The sequence below is a fragment of the Epinephelus fuscoguttatus genome, linkage group LG13 (assembly GCF_011397635.1).
Source record: "Epinephelus fuscoguttatus linkage group LG13, E.fuscoguttatus.final_Chr_v1".
In the NCBI taxonomy this organism is placed as follows: domain Eukaryota; kingdom Metazoa; phylum Chordata; class Actinopteri; order Perciformes; family Serranidae; genus Epinephelus; species Epinephelus fuscoguttatus.
Genome location: NC_064764.1, coordinates 32,937,517 through 32,953,713, shown reverse-complemented (window position 1 = coordinate 32,953,713; position 16,197 = coordinate 32,937,517). Strand labels below are relative to the sequence as shown.

At 41.8% G+C, this 16,197-nt stretch overlaps 1 protein-coding gene across 1 annotated transcript in view; it reads left to right on the top strand.

Annotated features, from left to right (window-relative positions):
* abcb6b (ATP-binding cassette, sub-family B (MDR/TAP), member 6b) overlaps positions 1-16,197 on the top strand; it is a 50,532-nt gene that overhangs the window by 23,419 nt on the left and 10,916 nt on the right. Inside the window, exons 15-17 of the mRNA XM_049593899.1 lie at positions 9,948-10,122; positions 10,260-10,372; positions 12,667-12,761. Coding sequence (XP_049449856.1) covers positions 9,948-10,122; positions 10,260-10,372; positions 12,667-12,761 — 383 coding nt within the window. The remainder of the gene's footprint in view (positions 1-9,947; positions 10,123-10,259; positions 10,373-12,666; positions 12,762-16,197) is intronic.

The following is a 16,197-nucleotide window of genomic DNA, read 5'->3' as shown; positions in this document are numbered from 1 at the left end:
TGACACATTGTTTGGGTTAAACATGAGCATGTTACAGTCCTGGAGGATTATTAATGTGCACCTCCTCCTGTACTGCCTTAATATGCACATTCAGCACATCCAATGCATCAAAACATTGTTTTCTAGTTGGAGCCGCGCCTCGTTTTCAAACTGTATGCTTTGACTAAAATGAACAATGACAGCAATATAGTCCACGATGAGCAGCGCTAAAATCAACCTGCGTAGTTGTCCCTCCATTGTGACATTAGAAAGTGTCACATTTATCTTGCAAGTGTACTCTTCTTCAATGTTTGCTTTACTTCCTGGATTTTTCCAACATGGAAATTCTGACCAATCAAGAGCAGCTTTCTCACACAAGGCATTTGATCTGGTCCACTTGTAAATGCTGCCGTGAGAACACGAACCAACTCTCGGCAATTATACAACTTTGGAACAAAATGAGTCCCTGATTCAGACCAAAGCAAGACAACTCTAGCTCTGAAAGAAGCCTAACTTGACTGAGGGGTCTCCAAAATATGATTTGAATATTAGACTTTCAGGGGCAGTTCAAGTAAGATCTGTAAATTTGGACTACGTATATAGAATTATAGGTATGATATTACTCATGTATAGTATATGTTAAATTTCAAGATGTATAAAATTACTTTTTGTACATACTGGTCATGTCTAATGGTCAATGGCAAATTCTCCTGAAGAAAAAAGGCCCATATGATGGTGTTATTGAGAGGATGCCAACGCACCTGCTGACAAGGGAAATAAAAACTACTCAGGGCACTCTTACATAAACCTAGCTGCTAATCACAAATAAATCCTTAAAATATATGGCAATAACTTTTAACAGCTACATGAGGTGTGAGGTATTTGTTATTTACAATGCAGATGAAACTGACATCATTAAAATAAACTGTGAAACTAGGTGGTAAGACCCTTAACTCACAGCTGAAAAGAGCTGAGAGATGTTTGTGATTAATCGGTGAAAAGGAATTTAGCTCAAAAGGTGATTATAAAGTCATAACTTCGTTCAGATCGAGAGTTAGAAGGACGTGGAGAGTATTGTGTTTTAGGTTTGATGCCAGCAGTTGTTTTTTTCACAGATCATCAGTTTTACATGTTTCCTGTTTTCACTCTATTAAAATCTGCCCTGCTTTTCATGGTGTACTCCATAAATACTTCTGTACTGTGTCACTTTATCAGAGGACTCATCAGCATGTTTTGCCCAGTAAAACAACATCCGTGTTATCGAGTCATTCAAACAAGTGTTCATTCTGCTCACCTGGTGAAAATGAGTCAGCGTGGTCAGATGTGTTGACCCAATGCAAGTTAAAATCTGTAAGGGATTAGTTAGTTGACATTTCAGGATGAGATAATCAATACCACTCTCATCAATGTATGCTATTGTAAAGATAAAGCTAGAGCGAGCAGGTGGGTTCTGGCCAAGAAATCTGTCGCACACAAATCCCACCTCTGTTTGTGTTCATATGAAAGAAATGAGATGCAACATGTTCATTAGTAAAATTTAGCACTGCCTGCAGACATATTTTAAATACTGGACTTTTCCCCTGTTTACAGTCTTTGTGCTAATCTAAGCTACCTGCTTGCTTGCACGAGTTTCATATTTAGCATACAGACATTAAAGGGGCATTGATGTTCTTGTCTAACCAAGAAAATAAACATTTATCCTAATGCGTCAAGTAGAAGTCTAACTTTTGCATCTACACTTGTATTGTATTTCCCCAGCTAACCTGCACAAAGAATTAAAAGAATCACTAAGGCCCCTGATGTAGTTCGACACAAAGTGTCTTAACTCAGGTCCACAATATTGAGCATAGCATTAACTCAGGCAGGACACGATGTCAAGCTCAGCTCACATCCCAGCTACATCAGCTGATCTCAAGCAGCCCAATCAACTGATGGAGCAGCTGATTGATGGAGGGGAGTCAGCTCATAGATCACATGATTCAGGGTGCCCCATTTAAACTGCTCTGGCTTGTCTACTGTTGCTGCTTCCTCTGTAGGCCGCTTTGCAACCTGCACCCCAGCTCCTCCTTTTCATGTTGTGTCTGACTTATCAATGTCATTTCTGTTTGTCTTTGATGCTGCTCTGTTCTGTTCCTTGTGGGTCATTGCTGCTGCTCTCCTGCCTTAGGCTTTTCATGTTCCTCTGCTCCCATTACATGTGGAGTTCCCCAAGGCTCCATTCTAGGTCCAATACTCTTTGCTTTATACATGATTCCTTTAGGCCCAATCTTTCAAAAGCACAACATTTCATACCACTGCTACGCTGATGACACCCAGTTATATATCCCGCTTGAATCTGGTGACAACAACAACAGCTCAGTTCAGTCCCTCCTTGTCTCCAGGAGGTGAAACTGTGGATGTCGACAAACTGTCCCCAGTTAAACAGTAAAACCGAAGTGGTCCTATTCGGTCCCTCAAACACCACTGGGGGCATTGCTCACCATCTAGGGTCCCTGGCGCCCAACCTTCATTCCCATGCCAGAAATCTTGGTGTCATATTTGATTCATCACTCAAATTTGAAAAACAAATCAACAGCATGGTCAAAGGTTGCTTTTTCCATCTCAGAAATATCACCAAAGTCAAACCATTCCTCTCACTTACTGATCTGAAAACCGTCACTAACGTCATAATTTCTTCTCTCCTCGATTATTGCAACTCACTTTATTTCGGCATCAACCAGTCTTCTCGTTCCCGTCTGCAGCTGGTGCACAATGCTGCTGCCAGACTAATAACCGGCACAAAAAAAAGAAAGCATTACACCCATCCTGGCATCTCTGCACTGGCTTCCGGTCAAGTTCAGAACAGAATGCAAAATCCTACTGTTTGTCTTCAAATTCTTACATGGCTTGGTACCCCGGTACATCTCTGAGCTCTTGTGCCCCCTCACCAACCCCAGACCTCTCAGATCCTCAGACCAGCTGCTCCTGGCTGTCCCTCGTTCAAAGTCAAGGGGCAGGGGAGATCGGGCCTTTGCGGTGGCAAAACTAAAAACTCATATGTATTCCCTGGCATTTGATTGTCCTTAACTGGTCCTTGTTGCACTACATTATGCTGATTTCTTTGATTAATTGATATTTGATGTTGACTCACATGTTCCGTACAGCACTTTGGTCAGCTCTGGTTGTTTTTAAATGTGCTTTATAAATAAACGTGATTTGATTTGATTTGATTTAGGTGCATGGAAGGGCAGGAAGGTTTGCTCTCTCTGTCTCAGGCTTTTCTCATTTCTGCATGGAAGGGCAGAGAGATGTGCTATCTCCGCATTAGGCTTTCCGCTTAGGCGCATGGAAGGGCAGAGAGGTGTGCTCTTTCCCTGTTAGGCTCCCTGTTAGATTTCAAACAGAATGCCAAACTTGAAGCCTCAAAACAGGAGTTCACAAACTAATGGGTGACACTATAGAGGCTATGTTCTTTATTTTTATACAGTCTATGATTTAGAACTGTGTGCAGTGTATCCCGCCCCTGAATAACAGATATGCTTTGAATGTCACACACAGCTCCTTCAACTTTGCTCTGCTTTTTTTTCTTATCTACAACAGACTGAAATGTTCACATAAATACTTTTAATGAGATGACAGGAGAGTCTGTGATGGGTTAGTTTAATATAGGACTCTTATCAATAATGTTATCCAAATGTTCCAGCTGAATCTGGAATTCGTTCTGCTTGTAGCACACAGCTGTTTGTAAGATCTTTTCAGTCACTGCAATCATTCCTTCTTCCTGTGAAGTGATTCTTATGCATCACACTGTACAAACACTAAAGTTCTCATTCTGTGCAAACAAACTTCAGCAAAAGCAAACATTTCATACTATAATTACCTTAAAATGCAAATGTTTTTGAGCCTTCCTGCCATGCTGGAGTTTTGCAAAATTTTGTCCACTTCTTTACTGTGCCACACTTAACAGCAGACCCTCAGCTTCTTGGACCTCTTGGGTTTGTTTTTGGCCCATCGGTCCACTGCCACTCTGCTTGTCGCTGCATATGGCAGCCACATGTGGTGAAGCCCTGATGAGTCCAACACTGAAGGCTGATAGCTGGTGCCTGAGTGCTGGTGTGAGTCATCTGTGTGTTTTGAAGGTGTCCATCGGGTGTCCTCCTTTTTAGATTTTAAGGGATGTAAAAAGAAGTTTCTATTCAGCCACGTTGGCAAACACTGCTCATAAATACAAAGCTTTTCTAGTTATTTTATGACACACCTTCCTGTTTGTTGTTCATTAAAGCCTACGGAGAAACTTTCATCATTAACTATAAGATGAATCACACAGGGTTAAAGCAGGACAGGGCGTTACTCAAGAGCCAATTATCAAAGGAATAGTTTGACATTTTTCCAAATATGTGTCCTAGCTTACTCTCTGAGAGTTCAATGAGAAGATCAGTACCCATGTCTGTGTGGTAAATATGGAGCCTCAGCAAACGATTAGCTTAGCTTAGCTTAACACAAAGACTGGAAGCAATGGGAAACAGCTAGCCTGGCCTGGCTATCCAAAGGAAACACAATCTGTGACTAAGGCGGACTGACGTGACAAGCATTTGTATATGGGGCCCATGTGGGTAGTAAATGGGTTGGAAAATGGGCCCTGCATGGGATTGTCCATGGGCTCCATATTGCCCCCAAGCCAATTGCCCACATCGATGGCTTTACCCATGTGGACCCCACATGGTTTTGCTAGGGCCACCTGGGTAGCATGTGGGTGTAGGCCCAAAATGGGCATCTCATCTGGGGCCCACCTGGGCAAACCCACATATGTGGGCAATTTGCATGGTGCCTATATGTAACCCACGAACAATCCCATATATGGCAAATCTTTCAGCCTATTTACTACCCACATGGGCCCCACACAGAACTATTATTTGAGTCGCATGTGCGGTCTGCACCTGTGTGAGAGTAAGTAGCTCTCTACACCAGAAGGCGACAGTTTGCTGTATTTATCCTTTAAAAAGGGAAACCAGAATACAGACAGGACAGAGTCTAGACTCTAGTTTGCCAGTTTTTATATTAACAACACAACCCAATGTTGAAAAAACAAAGCATATTTACTGTGCGCCAGCAAGCAATAACGATTTTGAACCATTCCTGCTGAAGAGCTCAATGGCTAAAAAAGTAATCTTACCTCATATAACAAGTCTGTTTCGATCTCACGCACTCTTGATTTTAGCTGTTTGTTTGCTTTCCTCATTTCAGTGTTTTCTCTTGTACATAGAGCTAAACTGTCAATCAAAATGAATTCATTCATTCATTCGCAACATGGCCCTAAAATAATATCACTGTAATGGCTAAGCCAACACTTTAAGCCACTGAGATACTGCACCTGGGATGACTTAATTGATGCACTGATTGTTACTGTGTCTGGTGAATTAAAGTCTGACTCAAACTCGCCAGATTAACACTCCCTCCATTTATTTTCCATCACAAACTTGTTAGTGGCCATTAAACTCAAAACATCCACACGTGTAACTCCTGCAGCAACAAGCTGCTTCAGTAGTCAAAAACTGTTTTCCCTTCCAGGTGGTTTACCTATCCAGACAAAGAAAGGTTCCTACTATATATAGTAATGACGATATTCTTGACGATATGACAAATTAGTATATATATATATATATATATATATATATAAAATTAATTTAAGAAAACAGAATTTCAACAAAGTAAGTGATAATTTTTTATAATTTGCCTTCAAATATTCAGTAAAAACAAAAATTGTCTCTCATTTCTTTAGTTTGTAAACAACAACAGAGAGTGAGATCAGAGTGAGATTCAGATTCTGTATACAATATTAAAAGTACAACAAAATAAACTCTACCCCAAATGACACATTTAAACAGCTGGAGCCTATCCCAGTTGACACTGGGCGAGAGGCAGGGTACACCCTGGACAGGTCACCAGACTATCACAGGGCTGACATAGAGACAGACAACCATTCACACTCACATTCACACCTACGGACAATTTAGAGTCACCAGTTAACCTGCATGTCTTTGGACTGTGGGAGGAAGCTGGAGTACCCAGAGGAAACCCACGCTAACACGGGGAGAACATGTAAACTTGAACCAGGAACCCTGTTGCTTTGAGGTGACAATGCTTACTGTATATTGTATATTTTGTACAAAAATGTATAAAAATATCAGCTTGACATTTTCTGGGTGATTAGGTGCCATCCTTCATCTTCATCGTCTAATTTAACAACAAAATGTTCAAAATAAAAACTCTGATGTGTTGTCCTTCAACACTTATCTAAAAGCAGACACAGTACTCTGAGATTGGCACAGTTAAATGTTTCCAGCAGCATTTATAAATCTTGACAGCATCCTCAAAAAGCTCATTTTCCACTTAATGGTTTGTTAAGGCAACTCAAAGCACATGGTTAAGGTTATGAAAAGACCATGGTTGTGGTTAGTGTGCCTATTGAAAAAGTCAACAATGATTTGAAGCGTGAGACAGGACCTGTGGATTTTTTCATTGACCTTAACCAAGTGTTTTAGAAGTGGTTGAGTCATCCAGTTAGTCTTCTTTGGAAAACAGGGTTGGTTAAGAAAGATCTTAATAATGCATCCTTTTAAAGATTTACTGCTATGTTAGTCATTATTTCTTGTGTGTGAGGACAGATGTCTTACACTAATATTTTCTCTTTTGTTCCACCATCAATGTCTCAATGAAAAACATTGAAAGACTATTTTTCTTTTGTTTCCCCTCTCCATCTGTCTGTTTCTATCCTTCTGACGTTTGGTGTCAGAGCTCTGTCGGCTCGCCTCTGTCAGAAACAGATGCTGTGTTGTTCTCGGGTGGAATAAACACCAAAAGTAAACTGCAAAGATCAAATTAAGGGAAAGTGAGTGATTACCAGCCAAACCGAGCTTGTGCAGGAAATGGAATTTGTATTGTTGTGGCTGCAGAGAAAAGCTTTCCACAGGAAATGCTGCACACCGACCAGAGAGTCACTGAAAACCGGAAATTGTTTCCTGGAAAGATCAAGAGCCAGGTTCATAAAACGCTAAGAAGCTTCGTCTTAAATAGGGGAAGAACATTACGACTATCTCGCTGATAGCAGCGTGACACCGATCAGCCCAAGATGGACTGAGTCCTTCTAGTCGGGGCCATGTGCTCCTCACAGCCTGAGGAACTGTGTTTAATCCTCACAATGGGACAGTTAATACAATAGGGGAAATCATTTTTAAAATCTGTCTGAAAATAATTATAACATATTGGAAAATTATTGTGAATTACTGTTCTCTTTTGGTCATATGAGGATTTCTGTGATTGTGATCTGCTGCCGGGAAATCATGAATTTCAGTGCAAGAAATGACCTTATTAAGAGTACAAAACTACACACTACCTCTGTGTGTCGCAATCCAAGCTTCTCTGTGGTTTGTTGTAGTAAGCCAGTCCAGCCACGCATGCATATTAGTGCCTGTGAGGATCTATGGGTGTGTCCTACAGGCTAGCTCATCGCTGCACCGTGCTCATACAGTGGTTACTGCTGATATTGGTTTGTCATCTAAGCACCCACCCTCCAGTTTACTCACAGTTAACCATGTTAGCTCTATCAGCAGTCTTGCCATTGTTAGCACTGTTTATGGTGTTAGCATTGCTAGCTGCTAGTTGGCTCAGCCACCTTTATGTTGAGTATGGTGTCATTTTATTAGCTGGGGGCAAAACACCACTCTCCCCCACAGGGCTGTAGGCTACATAGGAGTCTAAAAATGTTGTCTTGTTGTGTTATTGGGAGCCAGTATAGAAGGAGTCATGGCTCAAAACCAGCCGCCACTGCCCGTCAACAAAAACAAAGATCAGGGCTGCCAAGTTTCAGAAAATGACAAAAGTGAAACTTTAGTGTCATGATGTGTTCGGAAAAAATTTGGCCTTTTTTAACATCGATTTGGCCTGTTTTAACGTCAGTTTATACCTTAAGACTGATGTCCTCACCTCCATGTCAGCGGCCCTCCCTGCACTGTGGCTTCCTAATGCTGGTTTTACAGTGGTTCTCAAAGTGGATTCCAGGAACTCTGTGGGTTCCTTTAGGGGGGTCTAAATTGACCCTTACAAGGTCTTACAGTGTACACATGGAACCAAATGGACCCATTGGGGTCCATTTGGTTCCATGTGTACACTGTCAGAGTTAAGGATTGATCTTGAAATTTAGAATTTTGAGAAACACTGCTTTAGGGGGGTCTAAATTGATATTTACAAGTCTGTAACTCTGACACACACACACACACACACACACACACATTGAGACTAACGTTAGAGTCTCTTTTTCAAGTGTGAACTGGCCAAGAGAAGAGGCAAATAAATGTTACACAGCTCTGCAACAAATACAGGACAACGATAGACTTATAGCAGCCTTAAAACAGTACATATTAACTAGGAAACTCAAGGAGAAACTGCGAATCAACAGTGAACAAAATTGGGTAGTTACCTACCGTCCGTCTTCTAGCAAGCAGGAGAACGTCGAGTGGGTTTTAAATGTCGGCGCTGTTGTGTGTGAAAGATAGTTAGAGATGCCAAGACCCGCCTTACGTTGCTTCTGATTGGTTTATATTGCGTGGTGCCTTCCGTGGTTGGTTAGATCTAGGCACAAAGGACTGATGGATTTGATGGATTGGTTTGGGATTGGTTATCTCGGTCGGTCAATCAGAGTTACTCGAACTACGGCAAGCCGCGAGGACCAAAGTTTATTATAATGAAAAAAATAAATACAGAGTATTGAATGGGGAAATATAAGCGTGAGAAATGTCAAGTGTGGCGTGTGGTGTGAGAATGGGTCAAATTGCTGACTCAAAGCGTGACGCTTGGCAGCTCTGAAAGATGCATCAATGTGATAAGACCAAAGGACTGGACGGAGGCCATCATCAAAAATGATCAAATGTGCAGCGCACACTTCATATCAGGTTAGGGAAAAAGTATTTCCTGTCGTACGGATGAATAATGTTATGTGTATTAAGGGTTATCATGTCCACCTCATCAGAAACTGGGGAGGGATTAAGAGGAATATTGGATTTCTCTGGAACGCTAACTTTTTAGCGCATTAGCTAACGTTAGCTTCGATAGCAAAACAAACTGGAGGAAAACGTTCAGGTGTCGTCACATATTCACTCTGCTGCTCTGAGAGTGCGGTGCTCTGGATAACTGAACGTTACATTCTGACAGCGTTACGAATTTAACGGTCCAGTTTGAGACTTGGACTGAGTATTTCTGAATGCATCACCTGCGTCATCTTCCTCCATTGTCTAAAACAAGCCAAAAGAACTTGCTAGCTAATCTCTGTGGAGAACTGTTTTGCCTCCAGCTAAGCCCCGCCCACCAAAAATATGCAGCATCCCTACTATCAAGGCCTCGCTGTGTACACAGTCAAAAACAAAAAATCTGAGGCTTATTTGGAGCGATGTTGCTACACAGCTCAGCTCAGCTCAGTCTGTATGAAAATATTTGATATAAATTTTTATTTTAACCCTCAAAATCATGTTGCAGCTGAGGACATTCAGTGTAAGTTGTCAGTTACAGCAGATGTACGTAGAGAAGCAAAAAGAAGGTAAGTAGGTAAAGTCAGTTATGTGAAATCCTGGGGGAGAGACGGAGAGACAGGGACAGAAACTGGTTCAGGACATGTGCTGTCTGTGACCTGGGGCAGCATGCATTATATAGTATAGGATGAATTTAGCCATGCAACATTTATGGAGATGTATGCTGTGTTTGTGTGTGTGGGAGAGAAAGACTAAATGGAGAGGAATTTCACCCAGTTCAATACATACATATAATACGTTTGTATCATGAGGCGCAGTCCTGAAGATCCCGTACACTTTGAATACAACACTCGAGTGGTGTTTTCCATTCCACAGGTACAACATGGTCCAATGATTGAATGCTGGTTAGCAAAATATCTGTATTCACCTGGTTATGAAGCTAACAGTTTGTCCCTTTCTCTGTCCAAGGTGCGTCAGTCTTCTCTGAGGCTGCACATCGGCGTGGTTCCCCAGGACACCGTTCTCTTCAACGACACCATCGGCAACAACATCCGCTACAGCCGAGTCACAGCCAGTGACCAGGAGGTGGAGAGAGCTGCCATGGCCGCTGACATACATGCCAGGATACTGGAGCTACCTCAGGGTCAGGCTGGGGTGTGTGAGTGTGTGTAGATGTTGTTGTTGTTTGACTTTCATGTTGGCTGAAGCAGACCTGTAACAAGACGCTGGAAAGGGATTAATGATGCTAATAATGAAGATGATGGTGTTGTGTCCAATCAGGATATGACACAGAGGTGGGGGAGCGAGGCCTGAAGCTCAGCGGTGGGGAGAAACAGAGAGTGGCAATTGCACGAACCATCCTGAAAGAACCTCGGATCATTCTGCTGGATGAGGTGAGGATAGGGGAACATAAACACAAGCACGAAAGGTTAAAAAGTATGTTCACTAGTGGCGGGATCGAGGCAGTATCATCGCAGGCCAACACAGAAATCTCTTGCTTGAGAACTTTTAATTTTTTGCAGAAACAAAAGATGGCAACACTTGACGAGGATATTCTATTGGCAGTGTTGAGACTTTACTTTGGGTCCTGATTTAACACCCCATCTGTCCACAAATCTCAGGGTTGGTGGTTAGACCCCCGGCTTTTCCCGTCCACTTGTTGAAGTGTCCTTGGGCAGGACACACAAAGCTGTCATGACACACAAATACGCTCATTAAATTCACACATTTTATCAGTTAGTTTTTTTCGCTTTTATTCACCAATTAGTTCAAACACATGTTGACAATATGGACATATTAAAAAATACAAAAAGGCAATAAGAAATTTACAGATGTTACTGATTTACAAAACATAAAAGGACACAGATATGTAATGGAAAATGACATGTGAAAAAGAACCACAGAAATAAGAGAATTTAAAGAGTAAAAAAATAATAATAGAAAATTGAAGCTGCAAAAAGAAATGAACGGGCTTCAGCACCCTTTCCGCATGCTGGGGGTTGCTGGCGGTATGTTGGTTGTTGCTGCTGTCTATTTCTGTGACTGTCAGACATTGCGTGCATGATTTAGATGTTTTCTATATGGAGAGAAATGATGTAAGGAATGTGTGTACCACATTTTGTAAATATCAGAGTAACTTTGTCCTAACTGAGGCCTTCCATGCATTAGGAGGTGCCATGGCGTCCACTGAACATGCCTCAACCCAATTTGCTGCATGTTCCTGCAAAGTTCACATGGTTCAATGTGAGAGCCATTTTTCATGAGTTTTCAAGAATATCAAAAGCAACAAAATGCGTTAAACAGCTAAAAGTAACTGTGGTGTTGTTATAGAGCCGACGAGCCACACCCAAGCCCATTTGTGTCTGCACATCAACATAACTGGTTTGAACATGGATGCAAAGTTTCTTGAGTTTTTGTGGGCTGAAAAGTTCTCAAACATCTTAATAAAATGAAAATAAAGGCACAAAATCCAAGACGACTGACTTCCCGGCGAGCCTGGTCTTACTCCATAGTTGTCGAAATCCAACGCTTGGGCACTTGCGGCATCGGAAACCAACAAGAAAAGGCGTCCTTTAACATCGGCATGATACGGAGCTGGTTGACGCTATAATTTAATGGTGCCAGATGGCACCGGGGGAAATGCGGCGGGACAAGGACGAAAATTAAGGCGCCAAAAGTCCAAGTGGGACAGGCAAGAGCGGTGGTGGATGGGTCCAACAAACACCGACTTTCATCCGAGAGAGCATTGTTTGCATCACGAAAGATTCTAAAGTCAAACCCTGTTCTTTTTTCTTCAACCTAACCACATGTTTTTGTTGCCTAAACCCAACCATGAATGTTAGTTTGCGGTGTTGTACTGACGTAGTGCTTTTATTTTGAAAGAGACTGTATGTAAACGTCAAATTTCCTGTGAAAACAGAAGTGCATTTTGAAAGAAGACAACGCACGTAACAGGCAGAACACGGCGTCCCAGAACGTCAACAACCATCACACCCAGGGTACCTTTCACATCGTATGTGGACGTGGAAATTCTATGACAAATCCATGACCAAACGTCAATATGTGGCGAGGTCGGAGTGAAAATGTGCTGTCCTGTCAAGCGAAAAAAATTAGGAAAAAAATGCATATGGTCATACAGATGAGAACTAAAATTTTTGGAACGTCGAAGGAACTTTATCATAACTCAGTTGTTGTGATTTATTTAGGTTTGGATGCATTTCAGGTGAGCTCGGCAGGATGGATTTGGTTCAGTACTTTTAATTCTTTCTATTTAAACTAAGTTACATGCTTACATTTGCACTGATACTTAAGTTGTGGCATTAGCTCACCAGCAGCAGGACACATCTGAGAACTGTTAAATATATTTTATTAAACTGTTCAACTTGTTTTTTTAATTTTTTTTTTATGCAGAGCTGGTTGTTGTTCCATTGTTGTTTGTTGTATTATTAAATCCAACCACTGTTAGATGTTGATTTGTTTTTCTTCCTTTTCTGTTTAGCAATATTGTTGTCTTAGTGATACTCAGGGCCACATGTAGGGGTATGATTTGTATTGAACACATTTTATCACTTAACAGCTAAACTGTCTCTACACAGTGTGCAACTAAAAGTGTTTCATCTGATTATACTATCTACTATATCATACAATACATACACTAATATACTGTGTTTGGTGTTTGTTCCACCAGGCCACATCTTCACTGGACACCCAGACTGAGAGAAATATCCAGGCTTCACTAGCCAAGGTCTGCACCAACAGGACGACTATAGTGGTCGCACACAGGTGACGTTACTCCCAAACTACGTGTCCTATATTTGGGAAGCTTTCTAAAAAGTTCCCTTGTTTTACTTGAGCCAAAGACACAGCTGCTGAGTGTAAAGTCACCAAGTGCTTCAACTCAGCATCATTTGATGCTATCTGTTATTAGAAAAGATTAGATTCTACTTTTTTGTCATTGCACTTTTTCTTATGTTAACTTTTTTTTGGGGGGGGGGGGCATTTGTAAGCCTTTAATTGATAGGACAGATGAGTGTGAAGGAGGGAGAGAGAGAGAGGGAGTGACATGCAGCAAAGGGCCACAGGCTGGAGTCGAACCCGGGCCGCTGCGGCAACAGCCTTGTACATGGGGCGCCTGCTCTACCACTAAGCCACCGACACCCCATTTCTTATGTTAACTTTAAAATACATGGTTTAATAGGCTAATTGAAGCTTCGTTTTTCAAATTGCACTTGTTTAAAAAATTATGATGTTTTCACCTGACTACAATCACTGCTGCCGTCACCACTTGAGAGTGTTTCTCTCAATGCACTTTACTTACCACAAACTCCCCAAGCTGCAAATAATTTCATTGTAACTGTGAGACTGTGAATTGGACTGTTTTTGTAGTGATGCCCATTTGCACAAAGGGGATAATTTTGCACCAAATGTGTGTACATTACCTAATTTAGATACATGCAAATAACACAGGAGCACTAAGATGCTATTTGCCTGGCAGCTCATTTTGAGGTGCATTTCCCACTTTGTGGGTGCTTTGAGAGTCACGCAGTTTCTTTTTGTCTTATTTTTGCAGGTTTAGTAGCCACAAAAGTTGTGCAATCCTTTGTAATCTGGCCCCTGAGAGTACAAACACACACTCTGCCATAGAAATGACACTGAGTCTGTTACAATGTGATTACAGGAACGTACTGAAAAGAAAAACCAAATGTGAGTGTAAGAGATGAAAGGAAAAGGATGGGTGATGGATGTGGTGAAAGGAAAACAGGATTAGATAGGGCACAAAGAGAGGGACGGAGAGATTAAACGAAAAGCTGATTGCAGGATATAAGATGAGGCGTGATGACAGGTCAACAAAAGTAAAAGAAACAGATGTCTGGTTATTCATCAGTCTGAGTGATATTGGAAAAGACTTGAAAGGCTCTGACACTCGCGACATTAAAATACATCAGGAGCAAAGAAGTTGTGGTGCTGATTCCTGCAACAACCCAGTTTTCATCATTTCCTCTGTGTTCGACATCATAAACACAATGGATTGTTATTTTCTTATTCAATAACAAACATGCCTGGACAGAAGAAAATGGCCACAACTGGTCAGAAGTGAAAAGTTCAAAATGTGTTTTGCGTTTTCCAATACAAACAGGAAAAATATAAAAACAATATTCTGTTTGACAGATTTCCAAATTCCACTGAAAACATTACACGTTATCCGTCCAACTGACCAACTGAGTCAGTCTTCTTCACCACTGAGCTGTGTTGTCTGCTTCATATTGTTAGACATGGACCCTGCTGGCTTTTGGAGACAAACAACAAACCATAAAACAAAAAAATCTGTGTCTGACACAGCTCCAACCCAACACAGGGACAGTGAAACTTTATTAATCAGCTGGAATGAATAAAAAGTAAAGAGGTACTGCCTCTAGTGAGGAAGTTCAATTATCTCGGGGTCTTGTTCACGAGTGAGGGTAGAATGGAGCGTGAGATGGATCGGCGGTTTGGTGTGACTTCTGCAATGATGTGGGCACTTTGCCGGACTGTTGTGGTGAAGACTGAGCTGAGTCAGAGGGCAAAGCTTTCGATTTACTGGTCCATCTACATCCAAACCCTCACCTATGGTCATGAGCTCTAGGTAGTGACCGAAAGAATGAGGTTGCAGATACAAGTGACTGAAATGAGTTTCCTCAGAAGGGTGGCTGAGCTCAGCCTTAGAGATAGGGTGAGGAGCTTGGATATCCAGAGGGAGCTCGGAGCAGAGCCGCTGCTCCTTCGCATTGAAAGGGGTCAGTTGAGGTGGTTTGAGCATCTGATCAGGATGCCTCCTGGGCACCTCCTGTTCGAGGTGTTTCGGGCATGTCCCACTGGTAGGAAGCCCCGGGGCAGACCCAGAACACACTGGAGGGATTACATAACTTGGGGAAAACCTTGGGGTCCCCCAGGAGGAGCTGGAAAGCGTTGCCGGGGACAGGGATGTCTGGGGTGCTTTGCTCAGCCTGCTGCCCTATCATCAGGTAAAATGTTCTGTTTGTCCAGTATCTAGGTTATGACCAAATATCCACTAAACTAATTACATTCCCATCAACCTCAGCTGTGCTTTGCTAGTGCTAATTAGCAAATGTTAGCATACATGCTAAACTAAAATGGTTAATATGATAAACATTATAAATGCTAAACATCGCCCATAGACTGGATATAAAGATGGACGACATGGCAGCTCCCCAGTAGTGAAGCCAAAACATCGTGATGGCCCCATGGTGGCTGGCTGCAGTAAAAGTAATAAACCCTACCCCGTGATTCTAGCAGATGGAACATGGGCCAAACTAGAAGATCAAAATACAAGTCAAATACATTTTTAGCAAAGATGGCTCCTATTTTTTTGGTCGTTCTCATAATGCAGTGTTTTCTGATAAGTTTTGTTTTAACTTGCTATTAAATGCAATAAAAAGGAGGGCTGATGTCACGATTGACAGCTGTGTGTGCCATTTGGTTTGCTTGCAATCAAAAGTGCTGCTCAAGACTGGCTGGAAGGTGGGAACTAAATACAGGTGGAGATCGCCGCTGGCAGCGGCTGTATCTGGGATATTTTGATTTCATTTTTGTACAATGGGAGGAAGTAAAGACCCATTGTCCATCTTTGTATATAGTCATTGGCATCGACATGTAGTGCTGCATGATTTGATAAAAATGTGTGATTGCGATTACGGTGGACAATATTGCGATTTGCGATTGCGATTGCGTTACAATATAATTGCAATAAAATATAATAAATAAATGGTATCATGAGTCTTTTTGCTTGATTCAGTGTTTCCCCTACATTATATTAGGGGGGCACTGACCTGACATAGTTATTGTTATGGACAGACAGTGTGTCAGTGACCATCAACAGACTGAGCACAGTCAAACACGCTGCTCACACAGCAGCGCAGCACATCTGCAGATGAAAATTAGCCTGTATGGCTAAATTTGGCACATTTACGTGACTTAAGTGATCACGTTAATTAATGTGCACTATCCCCTCTTAAATAAATAAACATAAACACAAACTGTACACACAGCGGAGCGAGCCTGTGTTGCGTTCAGGCGTTGTCACGTAAATGACAAATTCCAGCATGCCATAGCACAACACAGCAGCATGTCAAGTGGGCCGAAACAGAGCAAAGTTGCTCAATTTTTCATTTGTTATGGAGTCCATGATTTCCCCGTGACACTTACAAATGTTTGCTTAAAT